Here is a 17,576-nt window from a genome sequence, read left to right as displayed (position 1 = left end):
ACTTTACAAAGCTATTATGCAGCAACTAAACTTAATACTCTTGCAGAGAAGCCCAAGGCATCTCAACTAACACTGCTAATTTATTAATTTGTCTTCTTTGCTATAAAGTTTCATGTTTTTCCAACATTAGATTTCCTTAAAACCAATTATAGCTTCCAATGGCAATCTATTTTAATCTAAGTATCTGCAAATAATCTTAAAGTCAAGGAAATGCATTTTAAAACTTCAAAAAATGCAGTTAACTAAGCATTAGACTTTTTAGTCTACAACATTTCCTATAATCCACGGTAAGAGAATTCAACTGGTAAAAGAACATAAACACTAACCTGTTATAATAAAATTTAATTTTCTAGTTTGCTAACCCAAACTGACAAAATCCAGGGAATAAATTTAAGCTGCTGACATCTGTAAGTCATATAAACTGCAAAATGTACAAGATGCTATAAATAATGCACACACAAAAAAGAGCAGAAAGAAATTGGAGAGAGTTGGATTATTAAGGATTAAGGATGTTTGAGGTATATAGGGAAATCGTGAATTTAAAATGTGGAAAATGCAGGTTTGCTAAATTTCAGAAGACTCACTGATGGACACAAACTGAGTCAGAATGTAGATGGATCTGAATGAAGACACAACATGCCTGCAAAGGATGACTTCCCAAGGGCTCAAGTACAACCAACACAATGCAAAGATGCACAATACAGAGATGCAGAGGAATGAAGGGACAGGCTGTGGACAGGGGCCTAAGCAAAGAGTGGACTTATTCCTGCTTCAAACAGTGATGCATCTTGCCCTGGCTGGTGTGGCTCAGTGGACTGAGTGCCGGCCTGTGAACCAAAAGGTCGCGAGTGTGATTACCAGTCAGGGCACATGCCTGGGTTGCAGGCCAGGTCCTCAGTTGGGTGTGAGAGCAGCAACCAATCAATGTATCTCTTGCACACTGAAGTTTCTCTCCCTCCCTTCCCCTCTCTCTAAAAGTAAATAAATAAAATCTTTTAAAAAAATGGACACATCTCTCATGCAATTTTAGGAAGTTATTTTGCTTTCTGGATACTTCTGGGGGTTGGGGTTCCCTGATTTAATCCCGATAAGACTAGGCTCTTAACCTATGAGCTCTCAATTATTGATTCTTAAAACAAAGCTCTACTTATTGCAAAATTTCTCTAGGTCAAGGACCCCAACTTTTATCAGGCTGTTAAAGGAGTCAGTGATAACAGTTAAAATCATTTTTTCATGACCCTATTATAATCACTGCAACACAGAAAACTGCAAAACCACCCTGTGCCACTTACTCCTTTCTCCAATGCTAGTCATCTTGGTTTTTTTCTAACCCAGTTACCAATTACAAATATAAGAGGAGAGGAAGACACCTACTGTGCTTAATTATGGAATGCTCATCCTGTACCTTGCCAATCAGAGCTAGTTAAATGGTCATCTCTCTGACTTTAGGATTATAGGACTATCCTTGAAGATCTTGGAATAATTTTTGAAGTCCTGGATATAACATTTAGAAGCTAAATACTTATGGATAGCTTCATAAACTTCTCCCCATCTCTAATGTGTCAAAACCCAAGACTGAATACCTCCTTATTTTGGAAACAACATATTCCACAAATAATATCTTCACCATTACATTACTGCTAAAACATGAAAATAATTATGGAAAGGGGTGACTCAGGACTAGCACTGGGATGGCTCAAAAGGGAGAGGCCTATCCTAGCAATGAAACTGGATCGGTGGTCCTGGGAATTCCCCATCCCTTAGATCTACCAGGTCTGTTTCCTCAACTGACTAAAATAAGGACCAATGCCACACAAATTTTCCACATTTACAAAGCACACTGCTGAACTCTGTTGTTCTGTAAACCTGTTAAATCAGCTTTCCAAGCCAATAGCTTTCTCCCAAATATGGTGAATGTTCCTGAAGCCTGCAGACTTTCTGTAAGAAGTGTGGCAAGCATCAACCCTATAAAGTAACACAGTACAAGAAGGGCAAGGATTCTCTATGCACAGGGAAAGCAGCATTAAGACAGGAAGCAGAGTGGCTACAGTGGGCAGACTAAGCTGATTTTCCATGAAAAATCTACAACTTCATGGTGGCCAGACTAAGCCAATTTTCCACAAAAAAACTATAACTACAAAGAAATTGTGCTGAGGCTTGAATGCATTGCACCTAATGGCAGATGTAAGAGAATATTGGCTATTAAGAGATGCAAGCATTTTGAACTGGGAGGAGATAAGAAGAGAAAATGTGACAATAAAATCTTGAGGACATGTTAAAAAAAACTGTTAAATCACTTCATGTTATTTTTATGTTAATCATCGATTATTTGTTAAAAACTACTAATGCTGAAATCCAATTCTAGAAAGTATAAGGGCTACTGACAGTAATGGCTCATTCCGATACTTTAAAAATTGATTTTCAGATTCTGTACTTCATAGATAAGCGGTGAATTTGACTTCATTTTACTCCTGGGGAAAAAGATGCTTTGAATTAAAATATTAGCTACATACAAACATGTCATGTACAGAAACCAACTTTAAAACAAACTGAAGAATATCTTCTGAGTACCTACTGTGTAAAGAAGCTCTGGGGAATTTGAGGCATTAGAAACCAACAACAGCAAAACTCATTTTTGTCTCTTAGGGACTTACAATGTATTTTAAAGGGCAGGCGGGGTCCATAAAGAAAAAAACCACAGGGCAGCAGTTAAGGATGATATAAGCCGTATGTAACATAAGACCTCTCTGATTTCTGAATTTCTGACAGTGGTCAGAAATGACCTTCTACAGGAGAAGAATCTGATGTAGCTCTGGAAAGAAAGGTGGAATTTAGACAAGCAAAAAAATCAAGACATGGAGGTACGGTGCTATACAATGGAGCATGGTATATGGTGAGTTCAATGAACAATGGTTAAAAGAGCTTGGCTAGGATAATGAAAGGTTCCCACAGAGAAGAGATAAGGCTGGGAGGCTAATCAAAATGACCCTGAATGCTAGGAATCTGGACTCTGCCTGCAGGCATGGAAGAGTTCACTGGGTGTGCATGTGTGTTGGGAGCCAAGTATAGAAAGTCTACATTGCAAGGAAGACACTGGAAGAAAGCTAAAACCAGTTTAGGGATGAAATAGTGAGAGATTAAGCTAAAATGGCTGCAGGAGCAACATAGGAAAGCAGTAACTAGTCCATAAATGTGATTCCACATTTCTTTAGTTCTAAAAGGTGCATTTAACATTTCTGAATTGGTATACATCTACAAATCAATGTGTACATAAAAAAGTGTTGCTCTGTCCACATTGAAAAACTGTTGTAAAATTCATCATGTGGCATTATCAATCAGAACCAGCAAACACCAGATTTGGAAGTACTAAATAGTTCTGAGAATTGATGGGTGTGAAGCATTTCCAGGGAAATTGCAAAGACTCAGATAAAAAACGGCTGCACCAGACAGAACTAGAGACCAAGTCAGGGATGGCAGGTGGAGGATGTGCTCTGGATAAACGAAATGCAGAACATCAGGACATCAGGGAGCAAAAGGAAGTTGGAAATGCAGGACTAGAGCTTTGGGATGAGGGATGACCACAGGGCAGAAAGAGAGCACAACTTAATATCCTAAGATGCCAGGGAAACACTCTCAAACATATACAGAATTAAACTCCAGTTTTAAAAATCTATTCATATAATACATAGGAAATGAATAAAAATCAACAATGTATAAAAACTCCAAAAACCACGACCTGTGGCACAACAGTAATGTGCCAACTATCTACCAACTATTTCATTGTACTTTCCAAGATGGCTACTTCACCCTAAAAGCAATTCAGTATATCCAGCCCTGCTACACTTTTCATGTCATTAAGCTAGAAAAGGGGTTTAGGACTATCTCCAGAAAAAAACCACTTGCAATTATAGTGCTGTTCTTTGGTAAAGACTGGGGTAAGCGTGGCACATATTTTATACAAATGGCTTCACGTTTCAAAAAGTGAACACTGTAGGACTGGTTCGGTTAGCCAGCTTACTTATATTTATGTATGTAATTCAGAGGAGAGATAAAGCAAAATCTATATTAACCATCTAGATCCTGTACCCCACAATGCTTGACCATCCCTGTAATAAGAACACTTATAATATCCAGTATTATATCCATAGAATAAAATTACATTATTTATAAAAAAAGAGACCACCAACGGTATATGCCCAATTGTCTTAAACCAGATTAATTTTTCACTCCTTCCGAATCAAACATGAATGGGAAATCTCAAATAAATTCACTGGTAAAAAAAAAAAAAATAAGCATATGCAAATACATAATTTCTCTTCATAAGAAACAGAATGCTGAATCCTTTAAAAAACATACTAAATAAAAATGGAAAGTTGGATATTAAACATATTATACCCTAAAGGCACATTTGTTTTTGTTTTGCCCCATAAAGACAATATTTTAAGTGGTGGTTAGACTTCTTAACAATGCACCCACAAAACTGGCCACCCAAAATAGAGGTAATTGTATACAAGTGCAATGAAAAATATTAGAATACATTTTGGAAGAGCAAACAAAAACAAAATAAAATACTGGTCAGAAATGCCGACACTTAAAAAAAAAAGGCAAGTTCACTTAAAAAGAATAAATAAAATAGCCTTATTTCAAATTTTAGGTCTCACAAGGTTCAATGTATATAGAGTCAAACTTGCTCAAGAGCCAACGCCCTCCAGGGAGCCAGAGACTTTATAACACCTTATTTACAAGTATCTAGATAGGCTTCACTGTGAACCCCCATGTTATCTCCTTTTACTAAAATAATAAATGCTATTAATTCTCATGAATTTTTTAAGTTTAAATATTCCAACTCTGAAGTTAATTCTAGCCCCCTTTCTCTCTTACTCCTTTTCTTTAATCTTACTTGTCATAACCTTTTCATTTTCATTTAGCAAATCCAATACCAAAATTCACACGACCTAATATAAAAGGGAAAAAAAATGAGGCAGGATTTCCAAATAAAAATATAACAAGGGAAGTTAACATCCTTAACTGTCATCCTCTCCCACCTAGCCAGAAAAATTTAGCCAGTAAGTAAGGCAATAATTTAGTAATGTTATGAGAGAAAGGGGAGAATAATATTAATTATTTGATGTTAGGGACTAATAAAAATGGGAATAAACAGTGAGAGGGAAGAGGCAGATTTTAGGTTTTAGCTGAGAATTACCAAATTCCCTAGTTCTATTAAGGGGGGGGGGGGTATTTTGAATTGTTTGGGGAGAAAATAAATTTTCTTTAAAGTTAGATATATTGGGTTGGCCAAAGTCCATTTAGTTTTTTCTATAAAATAAAAGACATTTTTCATTTTTACCAATAACTTTATTGACCTGGATATTTTGAGTATGTTGGCTGTCTCCTGTTATTGGCTTCTAGTGGGTCCTTTCCCCACTAGAAGCCAATAGTAAATTTAGTGCTGCTAAATACCTTCCAATGCATAAGACAGCCCCACAGCAAAGAATTATTTTGCCAAAATGTCAATAGTACCTAGAAACTTCACAAACCACTTTTGACACGTTCCATCAGTCACAGCACCTTCTTCTTACACTGCACAAATCTTATTATTATTATTTTGCGTTTCAGCTGCGTTTTACCTTTCTTAAAATAATAAAGCATAATACACCAGAAATGTTGTGTATCTTCTTCCATCTTCAGTATTAAAATGGCTGCACAAAAATTCACCAATTTTTATAAGATTTTTTAATACACCCTGATATGACAGCTGTTACAATACAATTTAACGAAATTGTTTTGAATGAAGTTAAAGACAACTAAGCACTACTAGAGCCATCATTATGTGTGGGAAAAAAATTAATGAACTTTAATAATTTTAAGAAAAATTATCACATAATTCAAACCAACTCACCCTTAATATAAAACAGAATGTAATGCAGACACAAATTTAAATTAGCCTCCTTTGGGATTACAAGGTTCTCTAATTACAGACAATATTGTTGATTACTGTATATGTACATAATAGAAGTTTATCAAAAACAGTCATCAGCTAGCCACTGTAGATGTTTTGTCCAGTGATGAGACATTAATCATATACTTTAAGTTGATAATGATTAAGTCTGTCAGCCTCATTTCCTTTTTATAGGGATGAAGATGGTCCAATGGTTAAGAAAGGAGACAGGAATCTTGCAGGCTTGGATTTGAATCAGGTTCTATATACTAGATATGTTATTTTAGGCAAATTTATCTAATTTCTTTGAACCTATTTCCGCTATTACAAAATCCATACCTCTTAGGTTGATATGAAGATTAATGTAAATAAGAGTTAACATTTACCGAGTATTTAATATTCTAAGTATTTTACATAAAATCTATTTTTAAATCACTCTGAGGCAGCAGTATTATTCTCCTCACTTTACAGATGAGGAGGCTAAGGTACTGAGAAAATGAGGCAGGCCCAAATTCACAAAACTATTAAGTAGAGAAGCCAGGACTCAAACTCACTTCAATCCTCTTAACTTCTATCTACATGCTGACTGAGATAATATATTTAAAGACGTTCCCACAGTGCCTGACCCAGGGGAAGCATTCAATAAAGGTTAGTTGTGATTATTGAAAACAAGAGCCTTCATACTTCTCTATGTACAGGTCACTCCAGTTATGACCTTTTTAGTGTCCATAGAGGATAGACTCAGCTAGATAGGAGGATGAAGAGGAAGAAAGGCTTAGAGAAATAATTTTAGTAATTAAACATTCATTTTATTAGTGTAACTTCAACAAGTTATCAAAAACTGACAGGAAAAGCAGTTTTAATATTGAAACCATAGGAAAAAGCACACAAAATAACTTCAAGTACAGCTAAGGAACAAAGTGTGAGGACAAAACAAACACAAAAACAGGATGAAACACTAATCCTGTCCTCTTCTAAAGCCCTCTGCATTCAAAACCTAAAAACTCTGGCAACATTAGAAGTGCTAGGACTTACTCACATTAATGCAGCCAGACCTAAACTTGGACACAAGCACATAAGTGGTTCAAGTCCCAACCCTTGCCACACTGTGCCTATAAACTGCCCTAAAATCCTTAAAAAGAAACTATGACTTCACGTTACAGAAAGGAACTAAGGCCAGAAGATGGTAAGTGACAACCAAGCAACTAATATCAGAATTAGAACAAAAACACAGATTTTCCTGAGTGATGCCCAAAAAATTTTCTTTCCACTAAGCATTAATTAAAGGCAGTGTAGTGAGATGCTTCTTAAAAAGCACCCTGCTTCGACTAATCCTATCATGAGGATGATGTGGTACCCAATTTTATTGTCACAAAGAAAATGACCATTCTTGTTCATCACTCTCTTCTCCCGATGCCTATGTTATATGAAGGTACTAGTTGTTGAATAAACTAAGCCCCTAGCCATTACCCTCAAACCTTAAAGTTACAGATAAAATCAAATCATTAAAAGTCCTTCATACATTTATTCTTAAGATTATTCTCCTCTATAAAATGTCTAGCCCATCAGGCTTCTTTTCATTTCATAGCCTAGTCCACATAACCCTCATTACAGTCTGAAAAGTCTATTATGGAATTGTGACCATATAAAATTAAAAATTCAAGGGCAAGTATAAAAAAGGCAATTTCAACGTTTAAGAAAACTCACAAAATTTTCCAGCTTTTTTCTGAATGAAGCTTTCTCTGATTAGAATAACTTAGATATTATGTTAAGGCTATTTGGTATTTATAGTCCCCTAAAAGAAGTTTAAAAAGCCAAATGAACTTTACCACCTCTACACCACCCTGCCTCACCCCACTCTGCAAAAATAAGCACCAAGAGTTATTATTTAGTCTTCACTGCTTATGTCTCTTTCCCTTGCAACTTAATTTTTCTCCAATCAGCAACTGAGGGGATAGGTCAGATTCAGAGAGAGGTGATTCTGGCCTATTAAAGAGTAAAAGAAGCCATGGGAAACTTCTCATTGCAAAAAGAAAAGAAAAGAAAAAAAAAATGAATAAGCAGACATACATTTAATCACCTATGAATGCCACACTGTGCTTTAGAGTTCTACTTCCAATAATATTCTACAGTCAATGAAAGGTCAAATAAAGCAGCAATGGAGAACAATGAGAGATTGATTAATTAAAGTTACAGGAACATTTGGGGAGTGAAGATTGCTAATTCAAATGCAGCTGTTATGTTCGACAAACCAAACCTTTCATTCATCTTCTCCCTTAAAAATACACAGACACACGCACACGACACCCCATGTATTCACATTACTAAAGTATCCAAGTTGACCTTGTTTTAGCAAGGAGGAAACACGCCCGATTTCATGTCTGTGAAGTATCTGGTGGACTGGGCATCATGTGATGTTAAACGGCCAGCAGAGAAACCACCACATAAATTAGTTATCAGGAAAACTGCCACCTTGTCACCAGCCTCCATGTTTCTGCTTTACAGAAGCGCTAACCTAGAGGCATATACGTATTCATCTTCTTTTCTATACTTATCATCCTTTTGGTGATACGAAAAATGGCCAAAAGTTTATTTTGGCACAGGACTGAAGAAAATAATTAGTATCTAAGTCATTATTTTAACAGCTTCCAGCTTTCAAGTCTTCCATCATACTCATAACTCTCAGGAATCCCACAAAATTCTCTTAGCTTCATTATTCCTTAACTGTGTTTTACAGCAAGATAGCAGTTTGTACTATTTTTTATGGGAATATACTGGCAGAACAGCTCTCCACTGCAACTACATTATCTCCTTCCTGGGCCTGATTACACTATTTATACCTACCTAAGCATGGGTCATGATTCACTGCCCCAATAAAAGACCAGCATCCCAGGCCTCCTAAAAGACTGTCATTTCTCTAATGTATGTAGTTGGGGTTTCAGCAAGGCTTCAGAGTTTTATAACTAATCTTAGTTTTCCAGAATATTTAGAAAAGTCATAACTGGGAGGAGAGGTGCTAAGCAAAGTCTTCTTGGAGGCCCTTGCCTCTTCTCTTAAATAATCTCAGAATTCAGGAGTTGTTTATAGTTGAGTCATTTTAAGCCACAAAGAAAAAAGTGATTGGGCACTCTTGTCTTACCATAATCCATCCTCGCAACCCCAGGCAAACTCTTCCTTCTAAAATACAACATGCAGACTCTTCCCCACACCATGCCTATCATAATTAATTTGAAATAAAACAAATGACTTATCTTAATTTAAAAGTCATTACTGAACTTATTATAATTTTTAAATATTGGCACTCTTCTACTGTCATAAATGGAGACTGACATCCCTTCTAATGTCTTCAGGGAAACTAGGCATGGCAGAAAAGGTACACATCGGGATTAAGACAAATCTAGGTTGAAATCTGAGTTTGGTCACTCCTTAGCTGTTTAACACTGACCAAATCTGTGTAACATCTTTAAGTTTCAACTCCTGCTTCAGTAAAACAGGTAAAACAACAACAACAACAACAACAACAAAAAAAAACAACACTTAGCTCCAAAGATAGTGGGAAGAAGTAAAGAGATAGGTAATGTGACACGCCCAATACCTAAGTAGCCAATAAATTAGTTACTGAGTTGGCTGAAGTGACTGTTTGGTTTTTTTCCATTAAATAAAAGACACATTTTTCATTTTCACCAATAACTTATTGATTTATATATCTTGAGCATGTCGGCTGTCTCCTACTATTGGTTTCTAGTGGGTAGAGGCCGGGGTGCTACTAAACACCTTCCAGTGCATAACACAGCCCCACAGCAAAGAATTATTTGGCCAAAATGACAACAGTATCTAGAAACTTGGCAAACCATTTTGACATATTCAGTCACAGCACCTTCTCCATACACTGCACAATCTTTTTTCTTTTTTTTGCATTTCAGTTGTGTTTTTACCTTTCTTAAAACAATAAAGTATAATAGGCCAAAAATGTTGCATATCTACTTCCACCTTCAATATTAAAATGCCTGCACAAAAATTCACCAATTTTGCTAAGTTTTTTTATGCAGGTTGATATGAAAGCTATCACAATACAATCTAACAAAATTGTTTCAAATGAAGTTAAAGACAATTAAGTGCTACTAGAGCCAACGTACGGGGGAATCAAAAAAAAAAGGACTTTTTGGCCAACCCAGTACATTCCCTGAAAGATGTATTGAGTTGAAAACTCTGGAGAATCCTTATTACATGAAAGAAGAGATCATTAACACTTCTTGGAAGTCTCCTTTATAAGTGCCAAACACTTTGTTAGGCCCTTTTTCATATTGTTTTAATTAAATCTTAAGACATTCTTCAAGCACTTTCCCCATTTCCCTGTTTTTTGAAGAGTTTAAATAACTAAGCAGGTCACAGAAATGATTAAGTCTGTACTCTGACTCCAAACTCTAGGTAGGCTCTGGTTACTGTGTGCTTTATGTAAATGGTACTTTTGAAAACACGCTATTCTCAAACAGTGGTTTCAACTGGAAGAAGTTAGAATTGAGGACAGTTTTACAAACATAATAAATTCTAAAGTGAACACTGATTTATAGATCTCAATCAAGCCTACAACCGAAGTTATTAAGGTTTATTATTTAAAGGACCACACATAATAATTTCAAAATAGTTGTCCTTATACAGAAACAATTATTTACAAAACCTAAGTCCTAAAAGGTAAGCTACAGTATGGACCACCCATGCACACACACTAAACTATAATCCTCAGCTCTGACCAACAACCAGGGCTATTGCTGAAACCATTCCAAGAGGCCTTGGTGGCACCTGATTCATTCAAGGATTGAGTGCCTGCTATATAAATAGCACTACTTACAGTAAACCTTTGTAAAAATCCAAGACAAACCTATGCTGTCATAAATTTCACATTTCATTATATTCAGATTGAGGTAATCAAAAATAATTTCTCAGTATTGTATAAATTGTAGCTCCTCACAAACTATTGTTTACAGTCAGATGACCAAATCTGTGAATTACTAACAAAACTTTTAGCAGAAAACTTAAGGTTTAATTCTTCAATATTTCATAAGAGAAGGATATAGGAATACTTCTTATAACCCATATTTCATCATAAGTGTACTCTAAAAATTAAACTCCAAGAGTTTGCAAAACACACCAGCCATGGGTGCTAATTTACCAAGCACATAATTTACAATTGTGGTTGTAAAACTCTTTTTGGAAAACACCTTTAAGTTTGATAAAAGCCCTTCTCTCCAAAAATGCAAATATGCCTATGAATGTAAAACTTTACATGCCCATTAAAGTCCATACCTCCCCTCAGTTTATAGAGAATTCACCAACCCCAGATAAAAACCCCTTACTTAGGAAGTCATTTAAAGTTTTAAGAGATTTTTCCCTAGTTTTTCAACAGCAGTAATTTACACTTGTCATTTTATAAAAACTTATTTAACCACAACTTTACATTAAAAGGACACTTCTTTTAAACCCTTTAAATTCTTACAATACTAGAAACAAACTGGTGTCCTTTTCCAGTAATATTAAGAGTGTTCACAAGATGTGTGGCCCTGAACTACGGGGTGGCAAAGAAGAGAATTTTAAGATATTGTCAAGACCAGTGACCTTGAGAAGTTCACATTCTAGTTGCACAGTCTGTTCTATTTAAAAAAAAAAAAAAACCCTCTTCTCAACAATTTTCCAACCATTTTGAACAAAGCCAGGTGTGGTCTTTAAGCTGAACCTTTTACACGGATAGGAAAAGAAACCATAGAAAAAGGGACCAGAAAATAGATTCACAAAAATTAAAGGAAAAACATGACCAAACTACTTCATTTTCTAAGCATCATATATTTAAGAAATGGTTCGATTTACCAATTACACCTAGCTTGAAAAACTATAGCCAATTTCATGAGTTAAGTCAACTTGAGAAGTGGGAATACAAAATCATTGAGTTGGATGTAATTATTAAACTCAATAGCATCGATAACAGAAAAATCACAACAGTTCTATAAAGATTTTATCTAAAAAAATGTTACTGCACACTATTAAGATATCAAAGAATTTAAGCAGCTGGGGAACAAAAAAAATACATGCCTGGTATGATATACACTTCCATTATCATGTCCATGACTAGACATCACTAATTAATCACATCACCCTTTCCCCTTACTGAGCCTCATAATTTCAATAGAACTTTCCGGTAGAAATCAAGGTGGGCATTACAACTGAACCTGTTTATTGCCTTGACAGCTATTTTTTTAACTACTGCTCAAGTCAACTAGATGAAACACCAAAAGTTTTTGTATTTAATGTTTAATGAATTTACAATAAATTTCATTTATTTTGAGGTGTTTCTCAAAACATGAAATCCTCTTTTAAAATTTAAATTTTTCTCTGTTAAAGACAATGAAGTATTATGGTCACTTTAACCTTAATTAATTAGCAAATGATACTTTTTTTAAACTGTAACCACCCCCATGAAAGAGTTCTAGAAAACTGTAATTAACTATACTTTTGGCAGCCCTAATTTTTAACCCAATTTGAATTTTAAATAAAAGATAAAATAATTTTTTCTAAGTATCAATAAAATTAAAACCAGTCATGTCTACATGATTTAGGGATTAAAAAATACAGAGTTATAAAAAAAAAGTATACTATGTATCTGTAAATGGAGTAAGAGAAAGAAGCACTAAGTTTGTCCTTTCAATTTCAATGAAATACAAATCAATAATAGCAAAACTCTGAAGCAAATATATGTGGCCATTTAAGAGTTCTGTCACTTCCTTCCAAAAACAATCTAAGGTAGAACACAGACTCCAAAAGGAGATGATACAAAAGGAAATAAAAACATCCTGAAACTCTAGGATCATATATATACAGGTGGGTGATGCTTAGCATAAAATAAACTAATAGGAAGGAGTGAAAACCTGGATTCAAGGAGTTTTAAGTGGGCACTGTAGAATACATGAGAAAGAGTTCATTTCCTAAATCCTCAAGTCTAGCAAAGAAAAACAATATATCTAAGAAACCAGGAGGCTCCAGCTTCTCAGCCTTAACAGTCGGATTCAAGTATTATATAAACACAGGCAAGGTTAACAGGTGACTACACGTCAGGAATATCAGTACCATAAAAAAGGGCATTTCCCCACTCCAAGTCCAACCTCAAATGGTACTAATACTAAAAATACTAAAAATAATAAATTCCTCTGAGAAAGTATGTTTTGTGTCCATTAGAGGAAAATGTGTATATCTGTAAATACTTCTTTAGTAAAGTTCTTTCAGAGCTGTTAAACAGGGTGACCTCCAATCTTACATGTCTTACACATGTAGAGCTCTCTCCGTACACCCATTCCAACCTTTCCCCCATACTGCACTACACTGCACTACTTTTACTCCTAGGTATAAAGTATACCAAACATTCCTGCCCAAAGCATTTTTTTCTCCCTAAAACAGGAGTGAAACATGAACCATCTGTAAGGTCTTGAGATATTCCTAAAGTGTGTTCAACGCCTTTCAAAATACACTTGCATCCAACTGACACTTGGCACTTTTTCATTTGGACAGGCGACTTATTTGGAGGACAAAGAATTTAAAATTTGTCTAAGCTGCCAAACTATATATGGAGGTAAAAACAGACCAACTTTGCTCCATAAGACAAACTGCTTTGAGTAAATGAACATGACACCCAAGTTAATACCTGGGCAGTTATTGCTAGAAAGGGCTTCAGGGGCAAAGAGAAACGCTCATTTAGCTTACTTTTATGGGCCATCTTTTTTTCAAAGTGGCTTTAATCTTAGTGACAGTATGTGAAGAGGGCACTTATTATACAGAACCTATTTAATTAATGAAGAAGGAAATCTAAAGACTTATCAAAGGTGCTTCAGAGGGCCAATTCAGGAAAGCCAGTTTTCCTACCACTGACTGAGAGGAATGAAGGGGGAGCTAGGTCACAGGAACCCATCGTCTACCCGTTCCCTTCTTTAGAAAAACAAGTGTCCCAAGTGCGCACAGCCTGGACCGAGGCTCCAGCCTTTGGTAATGAGTAACGAAAAGCTGTGACTGACTGAAGCCCAAACGTACCTCCTGGATGCGCTTCCTAGCTCGCTGAAGCACTTCTTCGTAGCCCTTCTGCCGCAGCTCACTAAGGCTTTCGTAATACTCCTCGGGGTCGTCGGTCTCAGTGAAAAGTACCTGGGAGAGGATCTTCCAACCACAGGTGTCCAGGCCGTGGCCCAGGTAGACCTGGAGCTGGTAACACAGAGTGTCGATCTCCTGTTCGGTCATCTCCGGGGCGCCCCCAAACAGCACGGTCCACATGCCCGAGGGCTCCTCAGGGAAGACGGGCAGGCACGGCTCCAGCTGCGAGTTCACCGAGCACAGCTGCTGGTGCACAGCGCGCAGATCCTGGAAGGAGAAGAGCCCGGCCCAGCTGCACTCGTCGGCCGCGGACTCCAGTTCAGCTGCGGGCGACTGTTGCTCTGCGTCCGAGAGCGCCTGGGACACGGACCCCGGAGCCGCCTCGTCCTCCCTCACCATTTCCAGCACCTCGATCTCCTCGGAGACAGCCCCACAGGCACTCACTACGCGCACAGAGGACACTGGGGCCTCCTTGGGCGCCGGCGGAGTTGACGCAGCGGCGGTCCCCGCCACATCCCTGCCTTCAGATCCCTTCCGGACCGGGCTGGACTTGGCCCGCACCGGGCTCCTGAGAGGGCTCTCCGCCCCTTTGCCGCCTGAACCCCGCAGCAGCGAGTCCCCCCGAACATTGCGCGCACTCCGTGGAGAGCCGCCCTCCGCCCAGGCCTGGCTCCTCCGAGGCCCTGGGCTCCTTCCCAGAGTCACAGAACCAGTGGCCTCCGGCCGCCCCTTGCCTGCCGGGCTGCCTGGCCCCCGGGTCCCGTCAGACGCGGGTGCGCCGGACTCGGCACCCCCTCGTGTCCCTGCTTGCTCTCGGGAGCCGCTCCTCTGCCTCTGGGCCGTCCGGTTGTGGCAGGTTATGGCAAACTTGCCTTCAATCTCATTCCAGGCCACAATAAACACGAACTTGTGCTTCTCGCGCTCGTCGAACACATGGGGCCGCACGGCCACCCAGTCCGATTCAAGCGTCTCCTCCAGCGCAAACGACATGGTGGCTCCCGCGCCAGGCCGCCGGGGAGGCGACACTGGCCCTGCTTGCCTGAGGATTCACCGGCTGGCTGCGCCGCGCCCCCCGCTCACCCTCGCCAGGCGCCTTCAGCCATTTTAATGTCCCAGCCGGCTCTCCTCGCTTGCTCGCTCGTCCCTCTGCACTTGGATCCACCGCACTCCTTTGTCGAGTGGCTCGCGGGAAAGACAGACAATACGTGTCCCTGGAGCAGGTAGTTCACATGGTCACGTGCGGCCAGATCTGTTTACAAGCCCGGCGCTGCAACAGCGCCCCGTGCCCGCCCCGGCCGCCCCCAGTGCGAGGCCGCGGTGCTGCGTCTATGGCGCTCTGGAGGTAAGGCGTGGGTCCCGCGGGGCCGAGCAGGCCGGTGGGCAGTTGGGGACGGCAGTGTATGAGTCTCCACTGTTCGCCGGTCCGATCTCCCGTCCCTCCTCCTTTTCCCACCGGCAGGAGCCGCCTGACTGATGGACGCCTCTCCTAAACTCCAAACCTCAGTGTCGCCGCAATGTTACCATTCAGTTGCTGACGTCGGCGGCTCCAAGAGGGACGTAAACACCGGCACGTGCCGCACGCTGGTGACGCTACAGCGGCGGCGCGCACACCCCGCCCGCGCGCGCGCGCGCCAGCACCGCCCCTCAGCGTCTTCCTGCTCCTCCCGAGAGCTGGATCACTGAGTCTCTTCCCTTCCCTCGGCGCAGCCTCTGTCTCCCACAGGCTGGACCCTCGCACACTGCCAGGTCTTAGGGGCCGAGAGTGACAGGTGTGCCTTGCGGGACAGGTGGCCTCTGAACTCTGAGAAAAAAAGGACCAAAGGCTGAGAAACTAAGACGTTGAACTCCAGTCATACACAGGGGCCTTCAAATGTATGTTGGTCTCCATTCTCCCGGGGGGGAGTCGGGATGGAGAAGTCCTATCTTTGGAAAGAAATACGGTACTCGTAACGTTAGCGAATCATGTGTTAAACTTTTTGGGTTCCCCCACACTGTTGGATTCTATCCTAACACTCTTGAGACACAGTTTAATATATGAGAGGATAATGTCTGGAGACAACCCAGTAAAACTCCAATAAGACAAAGTAAAGTTAAAAGAAGTTTCAGTCATGTCCTAATAGTATGAATGTTTTACATTTAAGTTCATCGGTGTTTTATTGCTTCAGGTTTCATCATTGTGTAGTTATGTGAACCTCACTTTGAAATCACTGGCCTGAGCCCTTTTGAAGTTGTATTCACTTATCAGTTCCCAAAATACACATGCAAAAAAAAATCATGTAAATTTTAAGAATTTTGTTATTCATACTATAATGAAACACATTCTTAAAATTGCCTAGTGGATGTTATAATCCAGCGTATGTTATTGGCATTCTTTTTCCTATTTGTGTTCAATTCATATTGCAGGTATTCTGCATTTACAGTAAAGTACAATGAAAATTCATTCTTTTACTTTTACATGTTTCTAAAATATATGCAAAACCATTTGAATTAACCATGTATTGTCAGCTACACTTACTTTCACTTCAGTGTTGTCCTGATAGCTGAATAAACAGCCAAAAGTTTTAGCCCTGTCACACCACAAGATATTTTAGACCTATAAATCTGCTTTGACCAAAAAAAAAAAAAAAAAAAACATGTTTGGCAGGATGACCAAAGAGGGAACAGGACTGGTTTTTATACCTTTTTGCAGTTCTTTCTAGGGAACTACACATTTTCAAAGCTTGTAACTGAACCTGTGTCAACTCTCAAATGCAAATCAGAGATACACCTTTCAAAAGGTAGGAAGAAAGAGAACCCATCACAAATCTCTATCACCATCTAAGCAAACAATAGCACACTATAGAAAAATTTTCCATCTGTTCTGCTGAAAGTTATTCCTAAAAGCTTTTTTTGTTTTGTTTTTGATAAAAAGTGATGACATGATCCCTTCTCAGCCTTTTGGCTAAGATCAAGAGTAGAGATCTGTTCTTATCAGTTTAACATCTGATACATCCTCTATCTGAGAACAGCATATTAAATGGATTTTTAGAGCAGGGAGATGGACTAGGAGCTCTCTCTAACCACGCTGTACATCAACCAGTATTGCACTACTTCCAGGCACCGTGCAGCTCCTCGGGAACAAAAAAAAAAAAAAAAAGTGATAACATTAGGGAGGAGGAGGTGGCTGCTGGGGCAAGAGAGCTCATGACAGGATCACTAGGTATCTTCTTATAATCGTCGGCAGCCGTCCGTCTCGAGAGACGATGGTGTAGCTTCTTAAGAGTCTATCTGCACCGCCGAGAATGGTTGTGCAGTCCGACTCGGGAGTGACACGGTATCTGTCTCCTCCCGTGTTGAATCGACATCTTGCAATGACGCTGGAGTGTCCTCTCCAGTGGAGCTGAAGCTACAGAGCCTGGGCAGGGTGATATGGAGGGTCTGCTGTTGCCCATGCAGCAGACCCCCCGTCTCTTCGCAGCTGAAGGGTCCAAGGGAAAGATGGAGTCGATACAGCTTGGCTTCAGGTGCGCCG

General features: G+C 39.3%; 1 protein-coding gene and 1 non-coding gene across 2 annotated transcripts in view; one reads left to right on the top strand and one right to left on the bottom strand.

Moving 5' to 3' along the window:
• Window positions 1-15,651, bottom strand: part of JMY (junction mediating and regulatory protein, p53 cofactor) — an 88,423-nt gene extending 72,772 nt beyond the window's left edge. Inside the window, exon 1 of the mRNA XM_090276415.1 lies at window positions 14,009-15,651. Within this exon, the coding sequence (XP_090132541.1) occupies window positions 14,009-15,055 (1,047 nt within the window). The 5' untranslated portion in view covers window positions 15,056-15,651. The remainder of the gene's footprint in view (window positions 1-14,008) is intronic.
• Window positions 15,652-16,986: 1,335 nt separating this feature from the next.
• On the top strand, window positions 16,987-17,177 carry LOC150008588 (U2 spliceosomal RNA). The gene has a single exon (XR_016511518.1). It is a non-coding gene; the product is annotated as a U2 spliceosomal RNA (small nuclear RNA).
• Window positions 17,178-17,576: the final 399 nt, after the last annotated feature.

This window comes from Furipterus horrens, unplaced genomic scaffold, assembly GCF_987537825.1.
Source record: "Furipterus horrens unplaced genomic scaffold, mFurHor1.1.pri manual_scaffold_5, whole genome shotgun sequence".
NCBI lineage: Eukaryota > Metazoa > Chordata > Mammalia > Chiroptera > Furipteridae > Furipterus > Furipterus horrens.
The sequence above is the reverse complement of the archived record's forward strand: the minus strand, read 5'-3'. Positions and strand labels throughout refer to the sequence as shown.